This window comes from Prosopis cineraria, unplaced genomic scaffold, assembly GCF_029017545.1.
Source record: "Prosopis cineraria cultivar Desert tree isolate PC_DT_omini unplaced genomic scaffold, ASM2901754v1 PC9, whole genome shotgun sequence".
NCBI lineage: Eukaryota > Viridiplantae > Streptophyta > Magnoliopsida > Fabales > Fabaceae > Prosopis > Prosopis cineraria.
This window is the reverse complement of record NW_026555340.1, coordinates 29,015,968-29,042,677: the sequence shown is the minus strand read 5'-3', so window position 1 is coordinate 29,042,677 and position 26,710 is coordinate 29,015,968. Positions and strand designations below refer to the sequence as shown.

The 26,710-nt window shown below is 34.3% G+C and overlaps 2 protein-coding genes and 1 pseudogene across 4 annotated transcripts in view; all 3 read left to right on the top strand.

The window, feature by feature from the left end:
* The first annotated feature begins 5,374 nt into the window (after positions 1-5,374).
* LOC129320694 (serine/threonine-protein kinase ATM-like) lies at positions 5,375-25,104 on the top strand. 3 transcript variants are annotated; one of them, XM_054966253.1, is made up of 25 exons: positions 5,375-5,537; positions 6,342-6,450; positions 6,566-6,709; positions 7,236-7,397; positions 7,509-7,701; positions 7,809-7,965; positions 8,058-8,197; positions 8,285-8,372; positions 8,487-8,590; positions 10,670-10,768; positions 12,279-12,335; positions 12,560-12,644; positions 13,565-13,639; positions 13,734-13,775; positions 13,843-13,913; positions 17,022-17,070; positions 18,752-18,823; positions 18,947-19,102; positions 19,205-19,294; positions 19,366-19,553; positions 20,647-21,247; positions 21,372-21,443; positions 21,567-21,728; positions 23,153-23,274; positions 24,977-25,104. In XM_054966253.1, exons 3-25 carry the CDS (start codon positions 6,640-6,642, stop codon positions 24,981-24,983), a joined length of 2,862 nt encoding a protein of 953 aa, XP_054822228.1. In that variant the 5' UTR covers positions 5,375-5,537; positions 6,342-6,450; positions 6,566-6,639; the 3' UTR covers positions 24,984-25,104. The 3 variants fall into 3 exon arrangements, with proteins under 3 accessions (XP_054822228.1, XP_054822227.1, XP_054822226.1); XM_054966252.1 differs by having other exon boundaries at positions 5,375-5,668; positions 7,509-7,593; XM_054966251.1 differs by having other exon boundaries at positions 5,375-5,668.
* LOC129319736 (serine/threonine-protein kinase ATM-like) overlaps positions 25,001-26,710 on the top strand; it is a 2,144-nt gene continuing 434 nt past the window's right edge. The window contains exons 1-4 of the mRNA XM_054964812.1: positions 25,001-25,104; positions 25,412-25,568; positions 26,054-26,100; positions 26,169-26,232. Of these exons, the coding sequence (XP_054820787.1) occupies positions 25,001-25,104; positions 25,412-25,568; positions 26,054-26,100; positions 26,169-26,232 (372 nt within the window). The remainder of the gene's footprint in view (positions 25,105-25,411; positions 25,569-26,053; positions 26,101-26,168; positions 26,233-26,710) is intronic.
* The window catches only part of LOC129320696 (serine/threonine-protein kinase ATM-like), a 25,097-nt pseudogene continuing 24,555 nt past the window's right edge, over positions 26,169-26,710 (top strand).

The window sequence follows — 26,710 nt, the reverse complement described above, 5'->3', positions numbered from 1 at the left end:
TGCAGCCTTAGGATTGGGTTCGGAGCGGAATTAGGTCACCTAGACCTCAAAAAGGAAGAATATAAGGAAACGTGGCTTCGTGCCACATGCTGTCTCTAATAGGTTTAGAGTGTGCATCAGTTTGAAACAAAAAGAGGAAAAAGAAGAAAACAAAGGGGCATGGGATTCTCTTCCTTAAGGCTTGGAGATTTAAAGAATTTAGAGTATTTTGAAGCTCGTGAACACTTAAAAGTAAGTTTCCTAAACCCTTTATTTCCATGCTCTTTCATTTTTTTCAAATGGTTGTGTTAGGGTTGTACTTGAGAAGTGATTTTCGGATTTATAAGCATATGAGTCCAAACCCGTTGACTTAAATAGAGTTAATATGAGTTGTTTGAGCATTTAAACTAGAATTTTTCTTGAGTTTGAATTAGGTCCTCTAGTTCATTTGTTTCAACTAAGCACTTATATTTTGGTTTACTAGACGTGTTAATCCCTTAATGTTAAAATTAATAATGAATTATTAACTTTTTCGAAACAAAAATACTCTTGGAGTATCTACAAATTTAATTTAATATTTTTGGCTAAAATTACAAAATAAAATTTGATTTAATACACTATTTACACATTTACTAATTTTTTATTGAAAATTTTATACGTACAAAAATTATTGATAAGACAACCCAATTATATAAATTAGGAGTTATAAAAATTATATAATTAATTATAAAGGTATATACTATTTTAATAAAAATATAAAAATTCTAATTTATTTTTTAAAAAACATCAAGTATTTTAAAATATAAGGATTAAAGAATTTAATGAATCAAATTATAAATATTTGATTAAAATAAAATAAATTTCATGGATCTAATTTAAAATTGAGATAAGTTATAAGTGTCTGTAAATGTTTATTTTTATGGGCAAATCAATAAAGTCATTGTATACTTAGGAACATCTCCAAAACTTGTAAAAACCCTCTTTAGTTATAGTCTTGTACGTTCTATATATCATTCTAATGACATGTCAGAAATATCTCAACTCTCAAGATTAGTCCAGGAAGCTACAAAACATTATTTTAAAATTATAACTCAGTACCATGTATATATTAGGTGCTACTCAACAATGGTTAAAATAACTTCAGAAAAATTTTATCCTCTAATTATTTTATTAAGTTTTGGGATAACAAAGAAGCCTTTTGAATTTGAAGAAGAAAAAAGGAAGACATAGAGGATGATGAAGACTTCCAATATAAGGTTTCAACAATTGGAGCCTAAGAATTCAACATTATTTTCCAAGAAATGAACAGGACTATTGTAATATCTTGATTTTTAATCCCTTAATTAATTAAACCTAATTAGGTTAATTAAGTAAATTGAGATGATGTGTGGTCAGGGAGATCTAATATGCATATTTGATCATATTTCAACCTAAATTGTGGGTCTGATATCAAGTTAGGCTACCTAGGCATCAAAAGGAGAAGAAAAACAAAGAGTCATATTGCTGCGCCACATGTCACGACATGGAGATCATCTGTCACGGCGCACAGACATTTCTGATGTGAGGGACAACCTCTTTGTGCCATGCGCCATGGCATATTGTGCGTATGCCGTGGCACATGGTCATTTTCTGCAGATATCAATCACGAAAGTGAGACAGAAAAGAGAAGAAGAAAAGAGAAAAGAGAAAAGAGGAAACAAAAGACGCATCAAGCTTTACTAAGGTTTACTTGTGGATGCCATTGGAAGTATTTTGGAGGCTGCAAATATCCAAGGTAAGTACCACACTCATTGAAGATTATTTTCAATTCATATAGGTTCTAGGTCTGAATTTATTGACTCAAATGGAGCTAATGAAAGTAGATTAAAATATGTAAACCTAGTACAATGAATTTTTGTGTCTTGGGTTGTTGGACACCATTAATATCCAAAAATTTCATTTATTATGGGTGGTTGAAAGATTATGATGCCATTAATGAGAATTTAATGGTTCATTAATGTTATTGGAGACTAAAGGTAATTAATAAACCTAAAGGATAGACTCAAACTCTTGTAGAGTGGACTTTGGATTTTAGAAGTGGAGATTGAGGGTTTAATGTTTGAATGAGTAATACTGATGAAATTCAACTTGATTGATTGTAGTTTTGCATCTTGGACATCTATCTTGACTTGAAAATTCAAATTTGGAAGCTAAAACATTGAGTGGTAAACCTTTGACCTCTCAAGGTTTGAGGTAACCAAAGGAAATGCTACTTTGAATAGTTATATGTTAATTGGTGTAAATTGACTTATAAATATGAATGTTATATGCATGGGTAGATTTTCAATGTGAAAAGCATGTGTTAGTTTCAATGAGTGTGTGAAAATTGAATGTGTATGATGTTATTGTGGTTTGAAATGCAAATGCCAAATCAGATGTTTTTGAGCTATAAACAAGCATATAACTTTAGAAAGATAAATGTGATGATGTGTTGTAACTGAGTAGTAAGTGTTTGATTTGATAAATATGAACAATTGTGATTAAAAAAATAGGTGCATGTGACATAAGTGAGGACAAGAAATTGATGTGTACTTAGTAGCATTTGGTCACGAGCCCAATGTGTTGATTTTGATAATAAGCAAAGGAAAGTGAAAAGAGTGAATATTGTCTACAGCATGATCAATGGATGAGAATTTGCATGGGGATTAGGAGTAAAGAAAAATTTATATGGTATCTAGGCTGCCCTCTGGTGTACAGAGATATAGCCTTGTCTCGCAATTTATTGAGGACTGTCCCATAATTTATTGAGGGATCAGAACCTAGCTTTCTCCATCAATTCAATAAGGAGAATAGTTTAGGGTATGAGACACCCTAAGATTCAAGAATAAAGAAAGTTGTGGTCCAAAAGTGAGCCATGTGATCTTTGGTTAAGTCACACCTCACGATTTGTGAGCTTAGGTAGTCCAGTCATACAAATAGAGCCCTATTCAATTAAAGCTCACGGTTTTAGTCTGAAAAAATAAAGAGGTTTTAAGGTTGGTTGATTATGCCTAAGTAAATATATGACATGTTACATGTGTTGAGTTGTAGCAAGGTGTGTGAATAAGGGGTCATGTCACGTATTTGAGAATACAGTGATAATGCACCTAGTATATGTGAGATAAAGAAGTTGTTAAATGAGAAATGATGAGTCATAATATGTGTGAGTATGTTTTAGTGCTTTATTTCATATGCATGTGCTTGTTTTATAATTGATATATAACTGTAGGATAGGTTTTATCTTGGTTATTGAGTGACTAGACTCACCCTTTCATTTAACACCTTTTAGGCTCTACTTTGGTGTAGAGAGGGAAGGCTCCAAAGGTTAAGAATTAGCATTTCCTTTTTGTATGCCTTTAGCTTAGTTTATTTTGTGTAATAACATATATTTGCCAATTTTAGGTTGCATGCTATCTCACTTACACTATTTTATTATCGTAAATGTTTGATTTGTATTTTGAACCTTAAGTGCGTGTGTATGTTGAGATATATATATTTTTAGGGTCAAAATACTAGTGCAAATATAAAAAATAATAATTTGAACATGTTTTGATTGATTTGGATACAATGTAATGATAAATTGCCTCCCCCTCTATTTTTGGTGAAAAGGGGTTAAGGAGTGAATTTTGGTTATATTGTTGTTTAAGTGTTTGTGATGTGTTGTATTGGTAGTCTTAACTTCAATGGATATGGTCTAGGTATTAAGAAAGGGTTTTGGACACCCTTTTCATGTGAAGTTGTGAAAAGTAGTCAAAATGTGTTTGAGTGTCCAACTTCCCAGTGTGACTTATTTTGGAAGTAAAACTCATGCCACTAGCTAGTTTGTGTTAAGAGCTTTCTGTAGACACTTAGTTCACGTCATTCGATCATCAAACGGAGAATCGAGATGCGTCAGAAGTTTTTTCCCATTCTATTGTCAGCAGAATTTGCTGATTTTTTATGCAACAGGCCGTGGTGCATTGCTCTGTCACATATTAAAAGAGTTATTTTTTTGTTATTTTCAATTTTTTTCACTCCTCTAAGGTATTTCATGCTTGTGCAACTTATTTTACTTTAATACAGGAGATCTTGATCGTTTTAAACTCTTTGTGATTGTGAAAAAACTTAGAATCCCTTACTTTTAAATTAAATCTTGATAATTACTTTTTGAGTTAATCCTTTGATTAACATGGGTTACATTGGTTAATTGTATTTCGTGGAGTGAGATTTTACAACTATGATTACAGCTGAAGCCTAGTGAACTTATTTTATAGGACCTACTACATGTATTTACTCAGTAGGACAAAATAGCAAAATGGCTAGGAATTTAATCAATGGTATGACAGAATAAAAAGTAGCCAAATAGACAATCCAAAAAATACTAAAAAGAAGATATGTCAAATATTGTTAGAATATGTAAATCATAAGTATAAATATTGTGAAAAAAGGAAACAATCAGAAAAGGATTATGAAGATCCCACCATCAACCTCAATATTCTGGAATAGACCAGTCAACATATGAAGACAAGAATAGCCGACAGGATAAAAGTAGATGCTGTTAGATAAAAAGAAGCTGAAAGTATTAGACAAGATAAAAAATAGCAGGCTCGTGATTAAAGAAATAAGAAGGTAAAAGACAAAAAAGAAAAATAATTGAAAGTTATTTTACCTTTTGTAATTAGTCAAAAATAAGTTTGTCTTTTGTAATCATTAGGATTAGATTTTATCTTCAATTAACTTTGGTTATATAACAAGGATTGGTATGCCAGCTCTATATAAAGCCTTATAAATCTCATTTGTAATACTATTTTATATACTTAGTCTTATATATTTAATATACTTATATTAAATTACATTATGACATGTGGATGTTAATACATTTATTTAATTAAATAACAAGAATTTATTATAGAAAAAATAATGCATAAAAGACCTACATATCTTAATATAATTAGATATAAATATCTTAAGTAATATAAGTTTTTTTTCCTCTTTTTTATTCTAAACCCAACGATTTTCTCTTTATTTTATATATATATAGAGAGAGAGAGAGATTACATTAAAAATTATCAATATCATTTTTATCTTCTTGGTAAGCATTTTTATTTTCTCGGTAAGCACAATTAAGTTACATTGGAATTTATCAGCATCTTCTAACATTTACGTCGAAACATCTCTCTGCTCCTATATATATATATATATATATATAAAATAAAATGTGTATATTTCATTATTTCTGCATGAAAGTAAAAAAATGTAAATGTTTTAAAATTTCAGCAACAATTTCTGGCCAAAAAAAATTTCAGCAAAATTAGAGAACGAAAAATGAAAATGAAAATCTATATGACGAGGCTCAATGGGACAGCGACAGCGTAGCAATGTCGAGATTCCCCGCCAAACTATCCATTCCAGACTTCCCGTCGGCTGTCGTCTATAGTCTGGACCTTGCACTTCCACTGGTATAAAGGGTTTTCTGTAGTAAAAAACCTTTAGCTTTCCCGCCATTATCCTGCAAGTGACCCGGAACCACTGGCAGGAACCCTAGCTTCTTGATCACCCGTGTAAGCTTGTCTGATCTTACCCTTGAGATTTATGACCGTCTCAGTCCGTTGTGATAATGGTGATTGTCCGCTCTAGAGATGTACAAGACATTGTTGAGAAGCTTTCTTCTGATAAAGCCAAAGCTCGCGACGTAACCTTCATTTTCTTCATCAACCATAACTCTGTCTTTGTTTATTCAATGAGCACGTCCCGATATGAAATCACCCAATGACTGAACTTTTTTGAATCGGCTATTACGGATAGAAATTTTGTCTTTCCTGCTGTCAAAGCTTGAATTTAATATTGGAAAATTTAAGTAGGTTCCAGTATCAATGCCCTGCTTTAAGCTCGACCTAAAACTATCTAGCGAATGGTTGCAATAAATTAAACCAGAGGGAAATGAAGATTGAACTGAGGTGGATTCATTCCTCTTTCCTCAGGTCATGCTAAAATTTAAAATTCCTGGGGCAAAGAAATCACGGTAGAATGATACCTTGCTGTATATTTGTTTCTTTTCACATGACTGTTCGGTTGTACTCAACAAGTCAATAGCATTTTATTTTTGGCCAAAGAAATGACACCATGTATTTTTATCTTGAATAGTTGCATTTTAACACGGAAGTTGCTGAAATCTGTGTATAAACCACTTATTCTGATCCTTCGTTGCAAAACTGATGTTGTTAAAAAGCATGTCATGTGATATGTCATTCATGGATAAATAATGATCTTTATTTGTTACTAGGCCAGACCTTTTTGGGTCTATCATCTAACGATCATGACCCACATTTGATTTTAATATGTTCCGACATGTTGTAATTTATCAGGAAGGGATCAAGTTGCTGAATACTTGGTTAGAAGGAGAACGATCATTTAACTTCTGCAAATTTCTTGGACAGGGTACTGCAAAGCTTAGACCTGATGAAATTCCTCACTGTAAGGCAATTTTCTCTTACAGACTTTAGATAGTGCTGGAGGCAATAGTTTATTAAAGCCAACGTGTAAGTCTTTACATGTGACACTTCATTTATTCTTCATTTCTGAGGGGCAGCTGAAACATGGCCTTTTCTTATTTCTGTCCTTATTCAATCTACTTCATTGGAAATATCCTCAAGCAAGCGGCGAATGCCAAAAATGGTTTATGCAAAGACTCTTAGAGTGGTCGTGCAACGGGCAGAAGATGCTAAGTATTCAGGTGAGTCACTGGAATGTAGTTGTTCATTCACTTTTCTTCTTTTCTCCTATCCCCTTTTTGATTAAAAAACAGAAGAAACTAAAGTCTAAAATCGAGTGCAATAAAAAGAAGGGAACGATCCTGGGGAAGAAATAAAATTTGTAGGTACGCATGATGTGCTACTTAATTTGTGCACTTGACCAATTCAAACAGGCAGTTGATTTAGATTTTTTTAGATTTGGTTTTTACCATGTGCTTGTCAATTAACTGCCAGTTTCTGTTGGTCTGATGCGCCAGCCAAGTGGGTACACCATGTACACTCTTGTATCTCTAAAAAAAGAAAGGATGTTTAGACACCAAAACTTGCCAATGAAGGAACGACACATCATTTCAAGCTTTTCATTGAACACAGCAATCTTGAAGTCTTGTTGGTTCCAACTTCCAACATGGAAGTTCATGATAAAAAGCTGAGAGATGGTCGACATGATAATCTCTTGGGACTAAAACGTCTGTTCTCAATAATTTTTTCCCTGTCATTTTATGGCAGGTAAAATGCTTCCTTTATCACATGTGGTTAAACCCCTTTTTAGCCATGTTTGGGATGTCTTGAGCAATGTCCCGAGCTTTCAGTCAGAATATGGTATTATACTTCGGCATCTATTGGCAGTCAAGGATTATGGTTTGCAAATGAGGAAGCGCATTTATCAAAGTAACTTTTTTCTGAACTTGGAGCTTTCAGTTTTCCTCATGTCTCAATGACACAATCTTTCTTAAATGTTGTAATCTTACCTTATATATCATGTCAATTTCCTTTTGCAAGATTTGGTGTTTCTCTACATCGAGAATGTTGAAACAAGCTTGAATGGGAATAATACTCATCACGTTTCAAAGGAGGAGGTTTTTCGGTACATCCTGACACTTCATTCACTTCTTGAAAATCCTCCTGGTGACTACCCTGATAATCTTAGGGAAGGCATTATCAAGGGGTTTGTCAAGATATGCTCATTTATTAGGTATATCATTAATATAGATGTGTGCTTGTGTGCGTGCTTGTTTTCACCCCATCATTTTATCATCTGCTAGAGTACATTTTATCTTTCATTCCTTTTACTTTCTTTAGGGATGAAGGAAAGATTTCACGCAAGCTTGTTGAGTGTATTAATTCATATTTGTTGAATGATGGACCAAATTTGGGCTGTCGATTGTTGGAGATCCATAATGCCTTGCAGCAGTTTGTGTTCCGCTTCTGGCTGACAACACATGATCGAATACTTAAGGTCTCTTGATGTTGCAGTTTGTATGCAAATGCTTTTACTTCAGCTCGTCCCTTGATATTTTTACATTGCTCTGTTTGATGCTTTCATTGCAGGATGCACTTATGTTCTATGCAAGGTTACAGTTAAATTTACTGAGGAGTGCTGATGATGGGTGTTCATTGGTAGAACAACTTTTGGATGTGGTTTGTAAGGATCTTGATCAGGGTAGTATGTCTAGTTCTTCCATGCCTTGGTGAGTTTTTCTATTGTTTCCCATTTTATTAATTTAATAACTAATTTTCTAGTTATTAATGGTGATCTATATGATCTTTCTATATAGGGGTGATGGAACTAAAGATGATAGATTTGGAGCTTTGAGTAGCTCACACTGTGGATTGGTGGAACTTGCGGCAGTTCTATTTTATAGGGTATTCATTTGACAATCTGCAAGTGGTTGTGGAATTTAAAATCATGTCTCTGTGGTTCCTTATTTTTCTAGTACAATAATTTCTAGATTGCTTGCTAACATGGTTATTCCTTAGGCTTGCCTTAATACAACACAAGTCATACTAACTGAAAAACGAGTTAAGAAGGAGCCAGCTGCTGTGCTTCTACGGGATGCACTCATACATGGTAAATGGTTATGGTAAGTTAGATGCTAGTTTATGAGTTTTGTTCTATAAGGCATTCTGTATTATGTCATGCTAACTTTCATTTGGAAAAACTTCTTAATTTATGTGCTTTTGTTTTATCGCTATATTATGAGTTTGGACTTGGGTCTTATTTGTTCATTCACATCTAATTTATATGGAGATGTGCTACACATGATGTTATTTGATGCAAATGGTTGAAGTTGAAATTTCAGCATTCAAAAGGATATCTTTTTTGCTATGGCTGTTTTTATGTGATAAAGTGATGTCTTTTTAACCTCGCTATGGTACTTGGTTAACGGTTATCTTGGAAAGGATTCAGTGGTTAACATATAGTTAAATTGATGAGCTATGTCTAGTCGATGGGCTTCCTCTGTTACTTCAGATTGTTTATTTATTTATATTTATGTTTCTGATGAGAAATTACGGAATACTTATTCTTAGCATGGGAAACTCTAGTTTAGAGATATTTTAGTTTTAATTCACCTCTTGAGTTATGGAGGAGGACATTGGAGTCGAAAGGTTTTCGTCTGAGTAGAAGTAAGACGGAATATTTATATTGTAAATTTGGTAAAGGACTATTCGAAAATAATTTGGAAGTGAAATTGGGAGATCAAATTATACCTCAAGTGGAAAGTTTAGATATTTGGGAGCCATTATTCAAAATGATGGCGAAATCAGTGGAGATATTTCACATAGAATTCAAGCTGGGTGGTTTAATTGGAGAAAAGCTAAAGGAGTTATTTGTGACCGTAAGGTGCCTAATAAACTTAAAGGAAAGTTTTATCGTACTGCTATCAGACCGGCAATGTTATATAGTAGTGAATGTTGGGCTCTAACGGGACAGCAAGAGCATAAAGTTGGAGTAGCAGAGATGAGAATGTTACGATGGATGTGCGGACATACACGTAAAGATAAAATTCAAAATGAGCACATACGTGAAAAAGTGAGGGTGGCACCTATTGAGGAAAAAATGGTAGAAAATAGGTTGAGATGGTTTGGGCATGTACAAAGAAGACCAAGGGAGGCACCAGTGAGAAGAGTGGAACATATAACTTTGAGTCCGATTAAGAGAGGTAGAGGAAGGCCTAAGAGAACACTCTTGGAAGTTGTTGAACGTGATCTCTTAATTAATAATATTTCTAAAAGCTTAATAAATGATAGAGCACAATGGCGTCTTGCAATCCATGTAGCCGATCCCACCTAGTGGGATAAAGGCTTGTTGTTGTTGTTGTTGTTGTTGTTTATTTTCTGATTTTTATTTGTTTATTTAAATTTCAACTTCTATTTATTTTATTTTCTTATATATTGGGCTCCTTATCAATAGCTCTACACTGTAGTTTCCAGACGAGTCGAAGATATCAGTTTATTGTCAGTTTTCTCACTTCCTTCCTCTGTCTTTGCCCTCCCCTTACCCCTTTTTATCTTTTGTTCTGCATCAAATTCTTTTAGAAAGAAATCACATCTGCCTTTTACTTATTTTCCTCTCTAACATGTTTCTTTTTTTTAGAATGTAATAAAGAGATGATGTATCACTTATCATTTTGATGATTAATTGCTTGCATGTATCATGTTTCTAGCATTTAAACGACTTTAGGCCCTTCTCCTATATGGCGGAATGTGTTGAAAATTTTGAATGGAACTTTTAAGAATTGTTCAAAATTTCTGTTCCAGTAATTCTTTCGCCAGAATTTAGTTTACAAAACTATACTTTCTTTCCGCCAAGCATTTGGAATGTGTGTCTATATTTTGTTTTCTCTTTCTTTTTCACCATTCTTACTTTTCATGGTTCCGTTTTGATCGTTTCTTCTGATCAGTAACGAAGTGCCCATCATGATGCATAGATTGCTTTCATTATTATGTGCTAAATTGATGGGCATCATCACGGGAAGGTTAAGAATCAAGTGAATATTGTGGATAATTATTAGGAAGCTCTCCACACTCCTAGTATTATGAATAGGATATATAATGTTGTGGTTAAATACTTTAAATACTACTCTTATATTTCCCATGTATCAGGCACTGTTGATGTAAGTGTCACTATACCAAATTCTCATCAAGAATCTTTGCTACAGGGGTGCTGCATTTTGTTGTCTCACTCGAAACTACCATTCCCGCATCAGTAAGGATCTTTTCTTGTACTGGTTTGAAGGCATCTGGATGAGCTTTGACAGGTAAGTGGGTACGAGCATGTCATGCAAAGAAACACTTGCTTTGGTCGTCTATTTCATTCAGATATGTGACGCCTCCATTCATATCAATTATGTTTATCATGATAAATTGATGAAATATAATAATATATTTTGAGGAAACCTACTATAGAAGGAAACCTATCTTACTTTTGCCTTTTATTTTATTTATTTTCTGTTATAGCTTGCAAGTGGATTGCTTTAGTCATGTCATGTACTATTTTATTGCTGCAAGTGTGATGTTTCCTTTTCATGAAGGAAACCTTAGCTATATATATCCCGTAAGTATTTTTGAGAAGAGACTTGTTTTTGACGAATGAAATATGCTAAGGCTTTGTTCGCATAGCTAAACTTTCCCCCTCGTCAGTTTCTCTTCCCCCACCATTCTATTCTTCATATCTCTCCTCCCCCTCCATTACTATTGTCCTCTCTCCCTCCTCCCCCTCCGTTTTTTATCTTCTCCCTAAAATCCCTCTGTTGTCATCTGTGTAAGTATGTGTGAATGTGTGTTGCATCATAAACGTTTCCTGAACGAAGTATCTTACTGCACAGGATAAAAGGATCGAATGGTACTTGACCCTTTTTTGGTGTGTCTTGTGCCAAAAATCTTCTACAGGAACTACAATTCATATATGCTTGATTGTGAATTTGAGGTCATGCATATATTTGCTTAATATTATTTTTAGATCATGCATATATAGTTTAATTTTATAATTTTTATTTTACTCTGTATTTTGTTTAAAGGGTTTGAGCTTTTAAGTGTGGGCTCACGAATAATTTTCTTATAGTTTCTAAGAGATAGGATTAAGGATGGCGTTCTTTTGGGTCAAGGGATTTACCCTGCTTCCCATCCCTGCCAACTGATCTCCTTTTTGCATGTCCCCATTTCCTGCAATGGGGGAAAGGAAATCCTGTTTGATGGAAAATACGGAAAGACTTGTTACAATAGTTGTAGAAGATTTTACATTTCTATCAAATTTATCCTATGTCTGATTAATTTTTTTAAGTTAGTTCGAAATGTTCTGCATGTACAATTTTGCTGATGACCCTGAATCTGGGGAATTTCTGTCTTCCCATTACTATACTAACCCTGCAGCTTCTACAATTCGTTTCAGCCCCTTGACCATGATACAAGGTTGTTTGTATGGGTGTCTCTATGGCTGATACTTAAAGTGACCTTAGAGCTTTGTCATATTGATGTCATTGTGTATCTCTTCTCTATTTCTTCTTTCATGTTTCCCCAGTGGAATATCTTATCCTTGTCTTTTTTAATAGCCTTTGAAGTTCTGTTAACCAGAGAAAGTGTACTTAATTTGGTTGACAACTGATGATTGATAATTTTCTGGTTTTGGATTGCTTGTTTCCTTTGAACATTTCTGTACTATATACATTGTTTGAGTTGAATATCTGTATATGCATGAATGAGACATATTTTTGTGGGAATAGAATTTTTCATCTTGATGATTGGATTGACACATTTGAGATAATGCTGCAGAATTCTGAATTCGGCAAATCTGGAGCATGCTTATGATGGATTGTTGTGGACTCTGCGGTACGTTGCTATGATTGACAATAAATGTTTTCATTACAGTATTTTCCAGTTTGGACAGGTCATATTCATGATCATAAGAGCGTGGTGCTGGTGAACTACCTTAGATCTCTGAATTTATTCATTTTTCATAACTTTCATGATTGTGATTCATTTTACTTTGTATTATAGACTATGGCTAGCCTCTTATCACAGTGAATTCATGTCTTGTTCTGTTGCATCTGAAGGAGTTTGCAGGAGCTTTCCTTGGTCCTGTTGCATCCAAATATAACGCTGGAGATCTCATCTATGTCATCTTCTACCTTAAATGAGGTCTCTCTCTCTAAAGTTAGTTTGTTGTTTTCTTTTTTTTTTTAATGCATGCTAAGCTGAATATGTAGTATTCCAGCATTTTATTTAGAAAAAGACTTTGGTTTTCAAGTTGAAATCGATTGGAAGGTCAATAAGATAATTGCTCATTCATTGTCATATTACTGGGAGATGAGGCCGTTTTGGGGTCCTTGATAGGTCAATATGATTATTGTTCACTGATCATTGCCTTTTATTAAAAGTGAGGATGTCTTATTCTTTCTTGTTATTCTTTTCCCTTCTAATTGAATATTTTTGTAAACAAAATTCCCTTGAAGTTTTTCTTTTCTTCTTTTTCTTTTTCTTTTTTAGGGTGGACAGATGCTATGCATCTGAACTATTTGATGGTCTGGGATATTTTTATGTTAATCGGCTGTGTTGAGCATTGAAATAATAAAGAGACCCTACCAGAAGGAAAAAGGAATGGAAAATTTTTAACCAGACAAAGTTGCTGGTTCTATATCTTTGATTTATGCTAACTGAAAATTTTGAATAATCCTTCTTCCAAACCCAAAGATTCACGGAAAAGAAAAAACATTACTTCTTAGTCACTGAAATCTAGTAGTTTGAGACTCTGTAAGCTTCCTGAAGAAAAAGGGATTGAGAATTTCTAGCACAGACAAGAATCTTCGTCGATTGAGAATTTCTAGCACAGACAAGAATCTTCATCTATATGTCTATCTGTCTGCCGGATTTATGCTTATTGAAATCTGTGAAGAATCTTTCACCCAAATCCAAACGTGAATGCCTGTCTGTTGTAGCTGTTGCTGAACTGAGTCACTTGATCAGTAAAACCTAATTGGAAAATCTTTCTATTATTGAAGTGGTTGATTACTCTGTCCGCCTGCTATTTTATTTGTGCTTTACCCGACCAATTATTGCAGTTCATTAATGGCTGGCAACTAATTTGGAATACCACAGTACATGGGTTGCCAATATACAGCAATATAACTGCTATTGTAAGTTTTTCTTGGAAATTTGATTATTTTCTTAATGCTTGTTGTATGGCTTCTTTCTTGCTAATTTTCGATTTAAACTGTGATTTTAATGAAGGTTGATGCTGCTTTGGTGCTTCTTGGTAACATAACCTCAAATGTGAGTACAAGATTTTAGGCAATGGGGCATGTCATGAAAAATCTTACACTTGCGTTCTTCTGTCCAGGATGTAATAAATGCGTGTGTAATACCCCAAGATGTCTGGGATCTTCAATTGTTTAAGAGGCCACCGTCAATGTAAGTTGCCCTTTTTTCTTTTTACATTAGGAAGGTTTCAACCTTGGACCTTTATCAACACCCTATCCACCCTTTGCCACTTTAGCTAACAGCAGGTGGTTCCATGTAAGGGCCTATTTGGTTTCTATTCTCATTTTTTGTTTTTAAAAACTGTTTTGTAATATAGTTTTCAAAATTGTTTTTCGAAACTAAATAAAATGAAAATCTGTTTGGCTATATCAATTAAAAAACAGTTTTAAAATTTAAAAATGGACTAACAATGATGGTTATAGGCAATTGATGGTGATGATTTAATAATAGAAATTTGTTAAAGTAACTATAATTTTTAATAATCAAATGTAGTGTATTTTAAAAACAAGAAAAATAAAACGAAGACAATTTGAAGTTGTTTCTATTTTTTTTTTTTTGCTTTTAAAAACAAAGGAGTGAAAACAGTTCTGGAAACAATTAAATGAAAAACACTTATCCAAACAAATTTTAAAGTTTTTCTATTTTCGAAAACAAAAAACAGTTTTTAAAAATAGAAAACAAACAGGTCCTAAGTTACTGTTATCTTAACTGTATCTCTGAAAATATAACTTTTAGATTGATACTTAAAATTATTTTACTTCCTAAAGTTTTACTAAATTTTCAATTTGGCCCTTATAGTTTAAATATTGTTATTGTGCTACTGATTTTTGTAGATGTGGTCGTGTGGCCCATCAGGCATTCATTCGTGGTTTATGCCAAATTGTCTAGCCATTTAACGTAGGTGTTATTGTAGCACCATATATTTTAAAATGAGGTTCAGGCGAAAATTTTAAAACTTCAAACCTTGCTTTACGTAAACATATAGGGGAATTATGAGCTTTTTGAAACATTTCTTAACCCACAAGAATCCCACCAAACTTCAAAAATGGCGATAAGAACCTCTTATGTGAATAAACTTAGAGCAGAAGGCAACTCAGATTCGAAGATTCAACCCCAAAATTTCCTCGTAGTTTGCTGTGGCAAATACACCTTCTGTCATGCAACATGTGCATCCGAGAGCTGCTTTGCTGCAGTGAAGTATAAGAGATGTTAGGCCAGATTTTTCTGCACTTTCAGCCCCTTCTGAATCTCATATCATATCTTGAGTTACGACTTTCAATTTCAGTGATTTCAAATCCTCTGATTCATATTTAACCTCTTCTAACTATTAGCATCTACCATACCTCAAATTAAAAGCTATGAATCAAATGGAACATCAAAACCTATAAACCAGTAAAAACGCTGGGAAAACTAAATTTCTTTTTACTCTAATCCCACATTCACAAAATCAATTCCAATCCCAACATACTAGTCACATTTCAAAACCTTTCAGGAACCTAATAATGCCAACATTCATGATTAAACACTTGCGCAATAAGATTTGACCCTCCAAGACTGAGGTACCCAATATAGAACATAGGGCACAAATCCTCCCACAAATAATCAAATCCAGATTCATTCACAACCACAAACATGACCAAAAGCTTACCATACCAATGAGAGGATGAGAACGTCATGAAAACAATATTTGAGTGCAAGGATATCGAGAGGGATTTCTGCCCAAAATATACCATGACACTACGGCATCCATTTATCAAAAATGCTAGTCCAATATTTGGCACTTTCCATTATATGATGCATGATGCAGTAACTCACCAATGCATAGTGGTTGAGCAACCTCAGGCAACCGCATCTTGATGTACAAATTATTACGTCTTGGTTTCCTTCCCTTCTCGTGCTAAACCTTAAACAATCCTGGAAAATGATAAGCAATGAGGTGGGATAACAATTTCAGTGACTTAGGGAACTAATTTTAAGCATATTCAAACCAATAGTAATAATCATAATTTAGAAGTGCGTAAAGAATAATACATAGCCAAAACTCCATTTCAAAGCATGTTCCTAGTATATGGCCATATGTTAATGGATTATTGCTGACCCACCTTGAAAGGTGTGCAAGTCTCCCATGGTATGTTAGCTATAAGCCTAACACGTCGATAAAATGGTCAGCACACAAACCTAGAGGTGCATGTGCTATTTGGTCAAAGTTGCATAGAGTAGTCAGAACTCAGAACATAAACCTAGAGGTAGACATGCTACTATGTGGGCATATCCCAGCACAGAAGCCTAGAGGTACACCATCTGAGGCAATCAAACACACCTTAGCGGCACACAAATTGAAAGGTACACATCCTGAGCGGTTAGAAATTCATCAACATCATCAAGTGCTGAAAATCATATGTCACAAAAGATTAATTACAGTATTTTGATGCACTTGTAATGAACATAATCATAAATAAATTAAAAAAAGAATTAGAACCCTTGTTACTTGTTGATAGTAAGAGAAAGAGAAACTGAAAATATATTGTAGATAATAAGAGAAAGAGACAGTTAAAATAGAGAAAATTCTAGGGAAAAAGGAATAAGGAAAAATTTTTGTAGTTGGCCATTTCCTGTGCTTGATCTTCATCGTGCTTCATTTTCTAGTGGCTTCTCCCTTAGTTATCAAAGTGTTTGGCCAAAATTGCTCATTCCTTCATGATTTGGTTTTGAATATAATTCAAGAATACCAAAAATTTGTTATTTAAGACTTAATTTTAATAATGCATAAGCCTTTTCATTCGAGAAATCACTTTTCAAGCATCTTGAGAAATATGGACATAGTAATCAAATATTTAAAATGATTAGTATTTATTTGTTATATTATATAGTTTTAGCCTCTAAAATCTAATATAATACATAATTAATTATCACTGATACAATTAGTATCACTGAATCAATATGGTTGGACCAACAAACAATGATTGAATGCTTCTGCCTGCTTAATGATTGGTATGATTGTAAGAACTTTCTTAAATAAAACAAAAGCATATCATTCAAGGAGCTCAATAAACTCAATTATATAATGTTCATGGGTTTATTTTCATGCTCGTATACTGTAATTTTGCTGCCAAATTAAGTTAGGCTGTCAATACAGAGGTGCACATGCATGGTGCTTTTGAAGGGGAAAAAAGTAACCCATTATTCTGTGTTTATTTTATTATGTTCTTCTTATTGCTGCTGTATTCTTTTTTAGAGCGTGATTTTCTTTATATGCAGGCCTACCTTGTATTTCTTCATATGTTACTTTTCGAGGAAGAATTCTCACGTGAGTTGTTTACTACGCATCATATTTTCATTTTTTTTTAATGCCATCTTCTTATTTGATATTTGAGTTATTAGTTGTCCCTAGCTTAAGCAAATGCATAATTGCTTCTTCTGTGTAGATTATGAATTAGGTATTGATTTTTAAACAATCAATTCTATCTTCAAAGATCTTATTGAAAAAAGTGGTCTTGCTGGAAAATGTGTCAATTTTTTTGGCCATGCCTGGGGCTTTTTGAAAGTGATTCTGAGCCTCCAAATTGTGTCAAGTATTGCAGAGTAAAAGTTCTAAAATTAGTTGATACTTATTCTTGTTTTACTGTATCGTGTTTGCTTTTGGTGGGTATATAAGGATCAACATCCAATAATGATTTTTCTGAGATTATATGATATATAGTGGTATTTTGTGAAGGAGTAGACAATTCAAGATTGTAAACTTGTAACAATTTCATTCTGTTGGTTTTGCTTTATGGGATGACTAAATGATTGTTGCTGAAACATGGGACATGACTTAATGCTTCATTTGATTGGATCTCATTCTTTTGTGTGTTCTCTATGGGGTAAACCACTCTCCCCTTCCCAATGCTCGAGTCACACAACCCTTTCCTCTATTTTGGAAGTCTACACTTCCTAGTTCTGAATTACACAACGCATTTTGCTTATCTTTACTAAAGATAATAAGCAAACATATTTTGGTCAAAATACCCCTATATCTAATACTTAAATGGCAGGTATTGGATATTGGATATTGATGTAGCTGTCAGTTTTGCTCAGACATGCAAGAGGAAATTAAGGGAGAAAGAAAGGGCAGAAAAGAAAGATACTGCAGGTCCAGATTATTATCCTAAGGGTCCAGATTATAAGGATTAGGCAAGGATGTATTGTAGAGTGGCTTTAGGCTCAGTCTAGATGTTAGAGTCGCTTTTTGCCCTGCATTAATATTTTGTCTATTTTGGAAGCACTCAGAGATGTTTCATTGTGTTTTCCACTTTGTATTAGGGAGTAGGATTTTGGCCAGAATCAGTGAAGTTCTCTTTGTAGTGTTGATTTGGTTCCCAGTTCTTAATAGCAAAACCTCAGTATTTCCCCGTCTCCTTCCAGTATTTATTTTTCTGTTGCTGCAACTATATTGGGAGATATACATGAACTATGTAAAATAATGAATTTTCTAAATTCAGCAAATTGTAAAGTTATTCAATGGAAAAAAAATTAGTGAGAACACAATCTATATTTGCAAAAAATTTTGAATTTCAATAATCTGTAAATAATTTAATTTTAAGAATAACACTTTATTAAATTGTATTAATAAACAAAAGCATTACTGTAAAATTAATAAAATTTAAGAATTCATTAAATTTTTGGTTTTCTACAATACATATGATTGCCACTAAAGTATAACATTTTTTAATAAAAGAAATCAATTATATTCAAGAGGGAAATTTTATTGTATTTTGTTTTTGAGGGTAAGTGTATAATTTTAGGATCCCCCCGGGTGTGGACTGCCATTTTGGACAACTCTTGTGATAGGGGAGTCCTGTTTTATTTCTCAGTAAGCAATAAGAGATAAATTATTGTGCATTTGTTTGGTATGAATAAATGTGCATTTTTCGGTCTCAGTTTCATGCTTTCATGTCCCTGTTGAGCCCATCATAGCCCATCATATATGCCTTCTCCATGTTATGCAGGTTGACCTCAGAGATATTTTGCATTTAAGGAAGAACCTTCTAAGAGCAGCTTTGAGTCATCTTAATTGGAAGGTGTGATTACTTTAAATATCAAAGTACCTTAGTCCTTCATTTTGTTTATTTATTGATTAAACAATATATTGGCACAACCTGGCCCTGTGTGAATATTATGTGTTCTCATTTTACTCAATGCAGGGATCCTTAACATCAAAGGAACGGATGGTTTTATTGCTCCCTCCTGCTGTGTATGCTCTTTGTACTGGTCAGGCTCCTTTTACACAATGCTTTAAAGAATTTCCTTTATCATCCTGCTCTTTGGATATTCCTGAGGCTCTAGATGACTGTCATAAGGTGTGGCTTAATCTCTTTTCCTTACTGCCTATTGCCTTTGTTTTTGCCCGTTATTTTACTTAATATTTTCCCTTAGAAATTGAATTTTGATTTTGATTATAGATAGAAAACCCTAAACACCAGAGTCTACATGATTTTTTGGATTGCTCTGTTGAAGCTCTAACCAAGATTGACAGCGGTTCTAAAGCTGAGGTGCTTGTCTGTCAGTTTACACAAGTCTTGTATGTTATGTGAATTTGAATAACCCAATTATCCATTTTCAGGTTTTCAAATTGCTAAGCAATCCTGTAGTGCATCTGCCTCGGGAAATAAGTGATCAGCTATTGCTTGAAATGGAGACCTCCATTCTTGGCTCTCTAGTGGTAGAAGAGATAAAAGAGAGACAATTACCTGATATTTTCTTCCAATGTTCTCTTTTGTCAAACCTACTCTATGGGTCATTTTCCACTAGGTTAGTCACATTAGATTATAGTTGTCTTCAATCTCTTTCACCATTAATTTTGGTTCAAGTTTCTGGTTTTTATGCCTTTGTCAGCTGATCATTTTCTTATTCATGTTCATCATCCCATCACTTTGGCTTCATGTAATATTTTGATTTGATGCCTTGTGTTTACCCTAAATATATGCAGTTATGTCTTGTGGGAGGGTTCCTGATGGAGACTTGGTAATTTGAAATGCTAAGGGTCTATTTGGGGGTAATTCTCAAAAGCACATTTAAACCACATTTGGGATGTGATTTTGCCAAATCCAACAAATAGTTGGATCCCCTAAATGTACTTTTGTTAAATGTGAACTGAAAACCAAACACATACTAAGTCCCACATTGCGTAGTATGGATGGTCAATTAGGGTATTTTAGTGGGTTAGTTTTCCCACTTTAATAGCTAGCTTTTGGGATAATGTTCTCTATCCCACTTGAGTACCTATTAATTGCTATCGGATTTGAGTTGTTGGTCATTCCAAAGAGGGCTACTAATGAAAGGCTTTGATTGGTAGGCTGAGTTAAGTGCTATAGAGTGTAGCTTTAGGGACAATGGCTTTTCATGAGGGGACTAATTGATGGAGACCTAGTAGTATGAGATACTAGGTTACACATTAAGTTGTATGGAATATCCAATGGGGTATTTAAGTGGATTGGTTCTCTTACCTTAGCAACTAGCCTTTGGTGTAGGGTTTCCTATCTCACTTAGATACCCATCAATTCCCCTCCCAAACCTGCTCAAATATCTCATTGAGAGCATCTCATGCTATTTAATGTGAGACTTAGACATGACACAATACCTTAGCTTCCATCAGTAATTTAGGACATCTTATATCTGGTATGCCAATATATTTTGCTATGTATCATGCCTTGCTATTAGCAGGTCGACTTTTTAGCTTTTTACATAAAACGTTCAACTAGTTGAGTGATGCCACGTGTCAAATTCTTATGCAAGCATTACTTTATGATTTTTTAAGCTAGAGAATGCCGTCTCACTTGATTTCTTCCATCAATTTTCTTCTGTCTGGTGTTTTGATCAATTTGTGTTTTTTTTTCCTTTTCAGGAAAGCAAATGTTGTATTTCTCTCAAAATTAAGCCAGTACGTACTATTGTTGCTTGATCATGCTGTCAACATTATTCAACAAGACAACGATTTCCGGTCCCTCAGTTGCCTAAGTAATGATTCTGCTTGTGATGAAACAAGATCTGTTGTCGCTTCTATCCGAAGCTTTCTTTTTTCTCCTCTATTTAATGAGTGGAGATATCAAAATGCTATGGAGTTTGTCTCATTTGGAGAGGTTATCCAATATGTGGAGAGACTCTTGAAAGCACTTGTTAAATTATACCAAGATTATTCTCAGCGTATAATAAATGTCCAGTCTGAGGTAATTGTCCAAGACGTAGCTGCAACTGATGGTATTCAAAGTTCTTTGCTATGTGATAGCAGCAAAATTAGAATTATGGATGTGGAACTGGATGTTAACGATGATTCTGTAGATGTGGATATTTTGACAGCTGGGAAAAATATTACCAGTGGCATTACGTTTTCTGCTGAGAAATGGAAAATGGGCATGGTATCACTTATTGCCTGTTTCTTCTGTGTTTCACAAGTTATTACATGGGATATGCTGTTCAATTTATTGGAGGATGAATCTGATCCTAAGGTTCTGTTCAAACACAGTTGCAATGGCTTAATATTCAGTAATTAATTAATTTAATGTTTTTGTTCTCTTCATTAGTGAATTCTCTTTGTCCTTTGTTTGTTAATTTTTATCCTCTCATATTCAGGTCAGAGGAAAAATATTGCACCATCTCTGTCAGCATCCTCACTGGTCATCTTGTACAAAGTTTGTACAATTGGTATGGGAATAATTGGATGTATAGTTCAGTAGCTTAAATCACAGTTTTCTTTTTGAAAAAAAAAAAAGTTTTTGCATGCCTCTAATTACCTTCAACATATGTGCAAATACTTTTCTTTTGCAGGTCAATCTAATGAATGATATGATTGAAGAGCATGTTAGAATGAAAGCTGATTGTGGTAATGTACTGGGTGCTGCCCGTTCTTTACTGTCTACTTTGTCATCGTTGGATGCAGCTGGTAAAGAAAACTATGGCCTATATTTGAGGGGAGATGAAACTAAACAGGTAATTTCAGATTTCATTATATTTGTATTTGAGGGAATAGGCAATGGTTCCTTATAATTTGTTGCTTGGAAGAATTATATCTGCAAAAGAATTGTTAATAATTCAGAATGAGATTTTACAAGCATAACTAGGGCTTGCATCAAACCTTCATGAATCAGGCTTGGGCTGAGCTTGAAAAAGGAAGCCCCACGAAAAAAAAAAAAGATTGGGCTGGGTTGGACTTTCAGGTCAGAATGGATTAGTTAGCCCTTAGGACTGAGCAGTCCAGCCTAGCCTGGCATCAGTGTTGTCAGAATTGGACTGACTGGTTTGACCAGTTGGACTGGGAACTGGCCATATGTTTGGTCCAAAACCCTTGAAAATTGGCCAAAAAGTGAACTGGTAGAGAACTGGTCCAAACCAATTATAATTGGTGGAAAACCTGTTTTTCTCATTTTCTTTTAGAGAATTTTCAGTAACCCAAAACACTGTTTTTTGGTGTTTATCTTTTGGTTGGTTTTTTCTTTAGTGCTGTATATATTTGATGATTTATTAGTGGCTCTACTTAATTATGGAGGCTTTTACTAGCTTGGTTGGAGAATTAATTTTGCATACTTGATGATTTTGGTGATTTGTAATAGACAATAAATAATATTTTATGTTGGGCATGTACGAGACTGTGCAAGCTTGGCGTGCATGAGACTGATATGAACAAATATTACATGACTTTTTTGGGCATGTATGACAATATACGGATAAATATTGTCTAATTTATTTTTTTTTTCTTATGTATTATTTAAAAATATTATTTTAATTGAGGCTAGTCTTACCATGGTTTAGTGAGCTAGTGCTTTGGCTAGTTGAATGCTCGGTTCAGTTTAGACAAAATTTCCTAGCATTCTTTATAGACACACACACACACACATACATATGTTATTAATCCTATTTCCAGCACATGCTTTTCTCATCTCCATTCCCCAAATTAAACCTAATTCTTCAATCTATCCCTCCTATTTCGCCTTTGCCAAATGCAGCAGCCAACCCTTTCCCTCCTTTCTTGACGTCAAGCCCCAATGCCTAACTCATGGAGATTGTACAACATTTATATTTTCCAATGCAACAGCATTGCCATATCCATTGAAGAACCCAATAGCAATGACTCCAATTACATCAATGAAGTCAATAGATTATAGGCCCAGCTTCAGGTTGGCGCCCAACCCAACCCTGGCCTACTGATGTTCATCCCTAAGTGTAAAATACAAGTCACAGGCAGATTGTAATCTTGATTTTGTGTGAAATCATGAATTATAGAAAAGTGGATTTGGCTAGGTCAGTAACAGGTCTGTGGTCCAGGTTCAAGGGAATGGATGTTGGGAATTTTGGGAACTGGGTGTTCTTTGCTCAATTAAGGTTCCATTACTTAATTCTTATTTTTCCTCTTGCAGTGCTTTCAATTACTAGGAAATTTGGTGCAAAAAGTTGCTGAATTGGATCTTGATTGGTTTGGACGCATGGCACTGGTTGATTGCATCTGTGATCTTGTTCTACTGAGTCCCAAATCGGCCAGGTGAGCTCTCGCACAAATAAGATACTCTTCACTTTCATGGAATTGCTGCCCGTGAGGAACACATACAGACAGAAGAACATGACAGACACAAAATTGATGAGCTTATTGGAAGTTAAGCAGACAAGAACATGAAAATAATATAGAAAAATAGAAAAACTTTTCTAGAATGAAACAGTAAACAAACTATTGCTCGTACTTAGTAATACATTTTTTTTATTGTTTTAATTATAGAAAAAGTATATATTAGAAGAGAAAGCTATACATCATTCGAGGATAACTTATCCTTCAAAAGCATGAAGATAACAACATAAGTAGAAAAAAACTAACATTAGCAAGAGCTTTCAACTTGCTCTGCCAATCCACAAGGGACTTCTGCTCATAAAAGGAAAAAAGAATCATTTGTTGAAACCCTGACGGCACTTTGCTAAGAGACCAACAACCACAAGCATTCTAATATGGCACTTTGCTAAAAGACCTTCTCCTTATTGGTGTCAAACGGCACTTTGCTAAGAGACCACCAACGGCAAGCATTCTAATGTGGCACTTTGCTAAAAGACCTTCCCCTTATTGGTGTCAAAATCCCTGAACTTGTTGAAATTGTGAAAATCCCACTTTTCATTAAACACGGCACCCTGCCAAACCACATCCCAATGCAAGAAAAATGGCTATTTGTCTCGCAACTCAAATAACACTCAATCCATCTGGTGAATAGCCTTACTGGACCTACAAGTCTGAGAGAGATCTTATTAAGATTTATTATTATGAATTTGAGATAAGCTTCAGGAGACCTTTCTTGCAAGCTCTTCAGAGATAAGAAGCAAAGATGCAATAGAGGCAGAGTAACACATATGTTAGATTGTAATTATAACTCATAAAATTTTACAATTACCAGTATAGCCTGTGTGCTTTAAACTAAGATTCACTGGAGAATGGAGTGCTGTTTCTTAATTTTTTGACGAAGTTTGGTAAAGGCAAATGGTTATTGCTGATTGTATGCTGATAATTTATCCTCCTCACTTTAAATTTTCCTTCTTGATGATAAGGCTTCCTTTTTATATCAAAAATCTTGTATACCAGTAATTTTTGCAAGCTGAAAAGCTGACAATGCTAGCTTGTTGCATAAAACCTGTTTAGAGAATGTTGGCAACTTTGCATTGTATCCTCTATGAAGTTGATAGGTCATAAGAGGCTTTTGTAAAGAGTCAACTATTCTTTTTGCATCTTTTAGATGGAAACACCGTTAGAAATCATGAGCAGGGAATGTTGGTAAAGTCATAAACAGTATTATCATGTAAGACTTCTTTGAAGTTGTGGCTATTATAACGCTCCAACCAAAAGCACTGGAGCATGCAATAGGCCACAGCCCCCACAACCCACAGAATTGGCTGTCCTTGCTATTATTTTCAGTACATGATTGTATCACGAGCAACTAGTAAGGTTACCAAGAACACCAAACAATTTTTCTGAGGAAAGTTGTCAGCCAACAGTGTAGAAATACATGGGTTACTATTTTCAAACTAAATGTGCAAATAGCACATGTCAAAAGTCTAGTGATAGTTTTATTTAGCATTGATGTCCAAAGTAACAAGTCAACCTTACAGGGAGCTTTTAGTGAACTAAATGGGATTTGTTTGTATTGATTCTGATCTCAATGCTTCTTCATCTCTTAGTTTAACATTGTTTAGTGTTTTTATCCTAGCAGACTATGATAGAGAGGTTGCTTATGATGCTCCAAGATAAGGATTTTCGAGTTAGGCTATTCTTGGCAAGAAGGATTGGTGTTCTTTTCCAGACATGGAGTGGTCATGAAGAGCTATTCCAAGACATTTGGTTGGTTGCATTTAAAACTCTTTATATATGATATCAATTATTAGTATGATGTTCACTCTTTCTTTTAATGGAAAGGTTATTGATAAAGGTTGTTTATGTACATTATTTTGCTTTGGTCTTAGTTCTTTGTTCATATTTTTTGAGTTTTTGGGATTATTGGAGTTTTCTCGGTAGTTTTCTTCTATAGTCATAGTAGAGATTTTCCCCTCTCATTATTGTGTAGTTTGTGCTCAAGTGGGATGCCCTGTTTTTTCTTAGATGTTTTCATAAAATGATGTTTATTCTCACCCTTTGGCTATTTTACCAGTTCAAATTTTGATGTTCCATTGGTGATATATTCAAGAGGAAAAGTTGTCACAGCAAAGGAGGTAGTGGCGGCTGGTCCTCAGTCTCAAACTGCAGTGGAAACTGTTGTCCTTACTCTTATGCATCTAGCCTTACAAAGTGACAAGATAGAATTGGAGGTATTTCATATTGATTGTGTGGAAGTATAAAAAAATTTACTTTATTTTATTGCTGCAAATAGATTGGAAGTTAAGGGCATTATACTGTATTTATCTTAGCTCTAGGGACATTTTTGTGAAAGTTCTTTGTCTCATGCCTTGAAATAGACGCCTTCCTATTTGTAAGTTATTGAACATCTGTTTATTTGTGGATGATACAAATATTGTAACTCTTCTTGATCAATTTTTTCTACGTATTTTTCTTTTCTGGTTCTTCTTGTGCCCTTTTGGGGCCGGATCATGCTGACAGTTATTTAATGAAGAAGCAAATTGTGTATTCTCTTCTTGTTTTTTGATTCTTCTTTATCATCTGGGGTTCTTTTTCATATATTGCACTATTTGGAGAGGCTATTAGTATGCTTACTTCTTTCAGGACATGCATTCGTTTGAATTATAAAGGAGCTCTTTGGTTGTAACTATTTGGTGATTCTTGGTGGTACATGCAGGCCATGTTTATGATATGCGTGGTTTCAGCCATGGACCCTTATCATAGGTAAACTAATTTCCTCTTATCATTTTGAAAATTTAGCATTGGTTACTTATGTCAGTACCGGTCTTTAGGGAATTGGTGCGTGCCATAGTTGACAATCTTTCTAAAGAACTCCAGTACATGACTAGAACAAAGGTAATTGTTGTGCCTCTCTTTCATGTTTTTAATCTGAAATTTCAAATGGCCTTTGGAGGTTGCAAATTAATCATAATTTTTACAAGATGGTTTCTTTTGTTGGCTTTGCGAGGCCCCTTTACCAGGTGCATAGTTTTACTTAATGTCATTATGAACTTTTGAAAAATTTTCAGGCTTGTTTAAACTGTTCAAAAAAATAACTAGGATGTTACACCTTGTCAAACAACGTCTTGAGTTAAGAGCTTCCAGTTTTTGCTATCAAAATTGAAGATTTTGACTCAATAGATTAGCATTCTTAAAGCCCTCTGACTCTGTTTTTGTTCAAGCAATTATGGGCAGAGAAGAAATGAGGTGATGGCCAAATAACTGACTATTTGGATATGGAGCTGACTTCAAAGCCAACTTAAATAGGAAAATGAAATAATTAAAATTACATCTGAAGGTATTGACGAAAAATGAATGCTAGCTAAGGAAACGA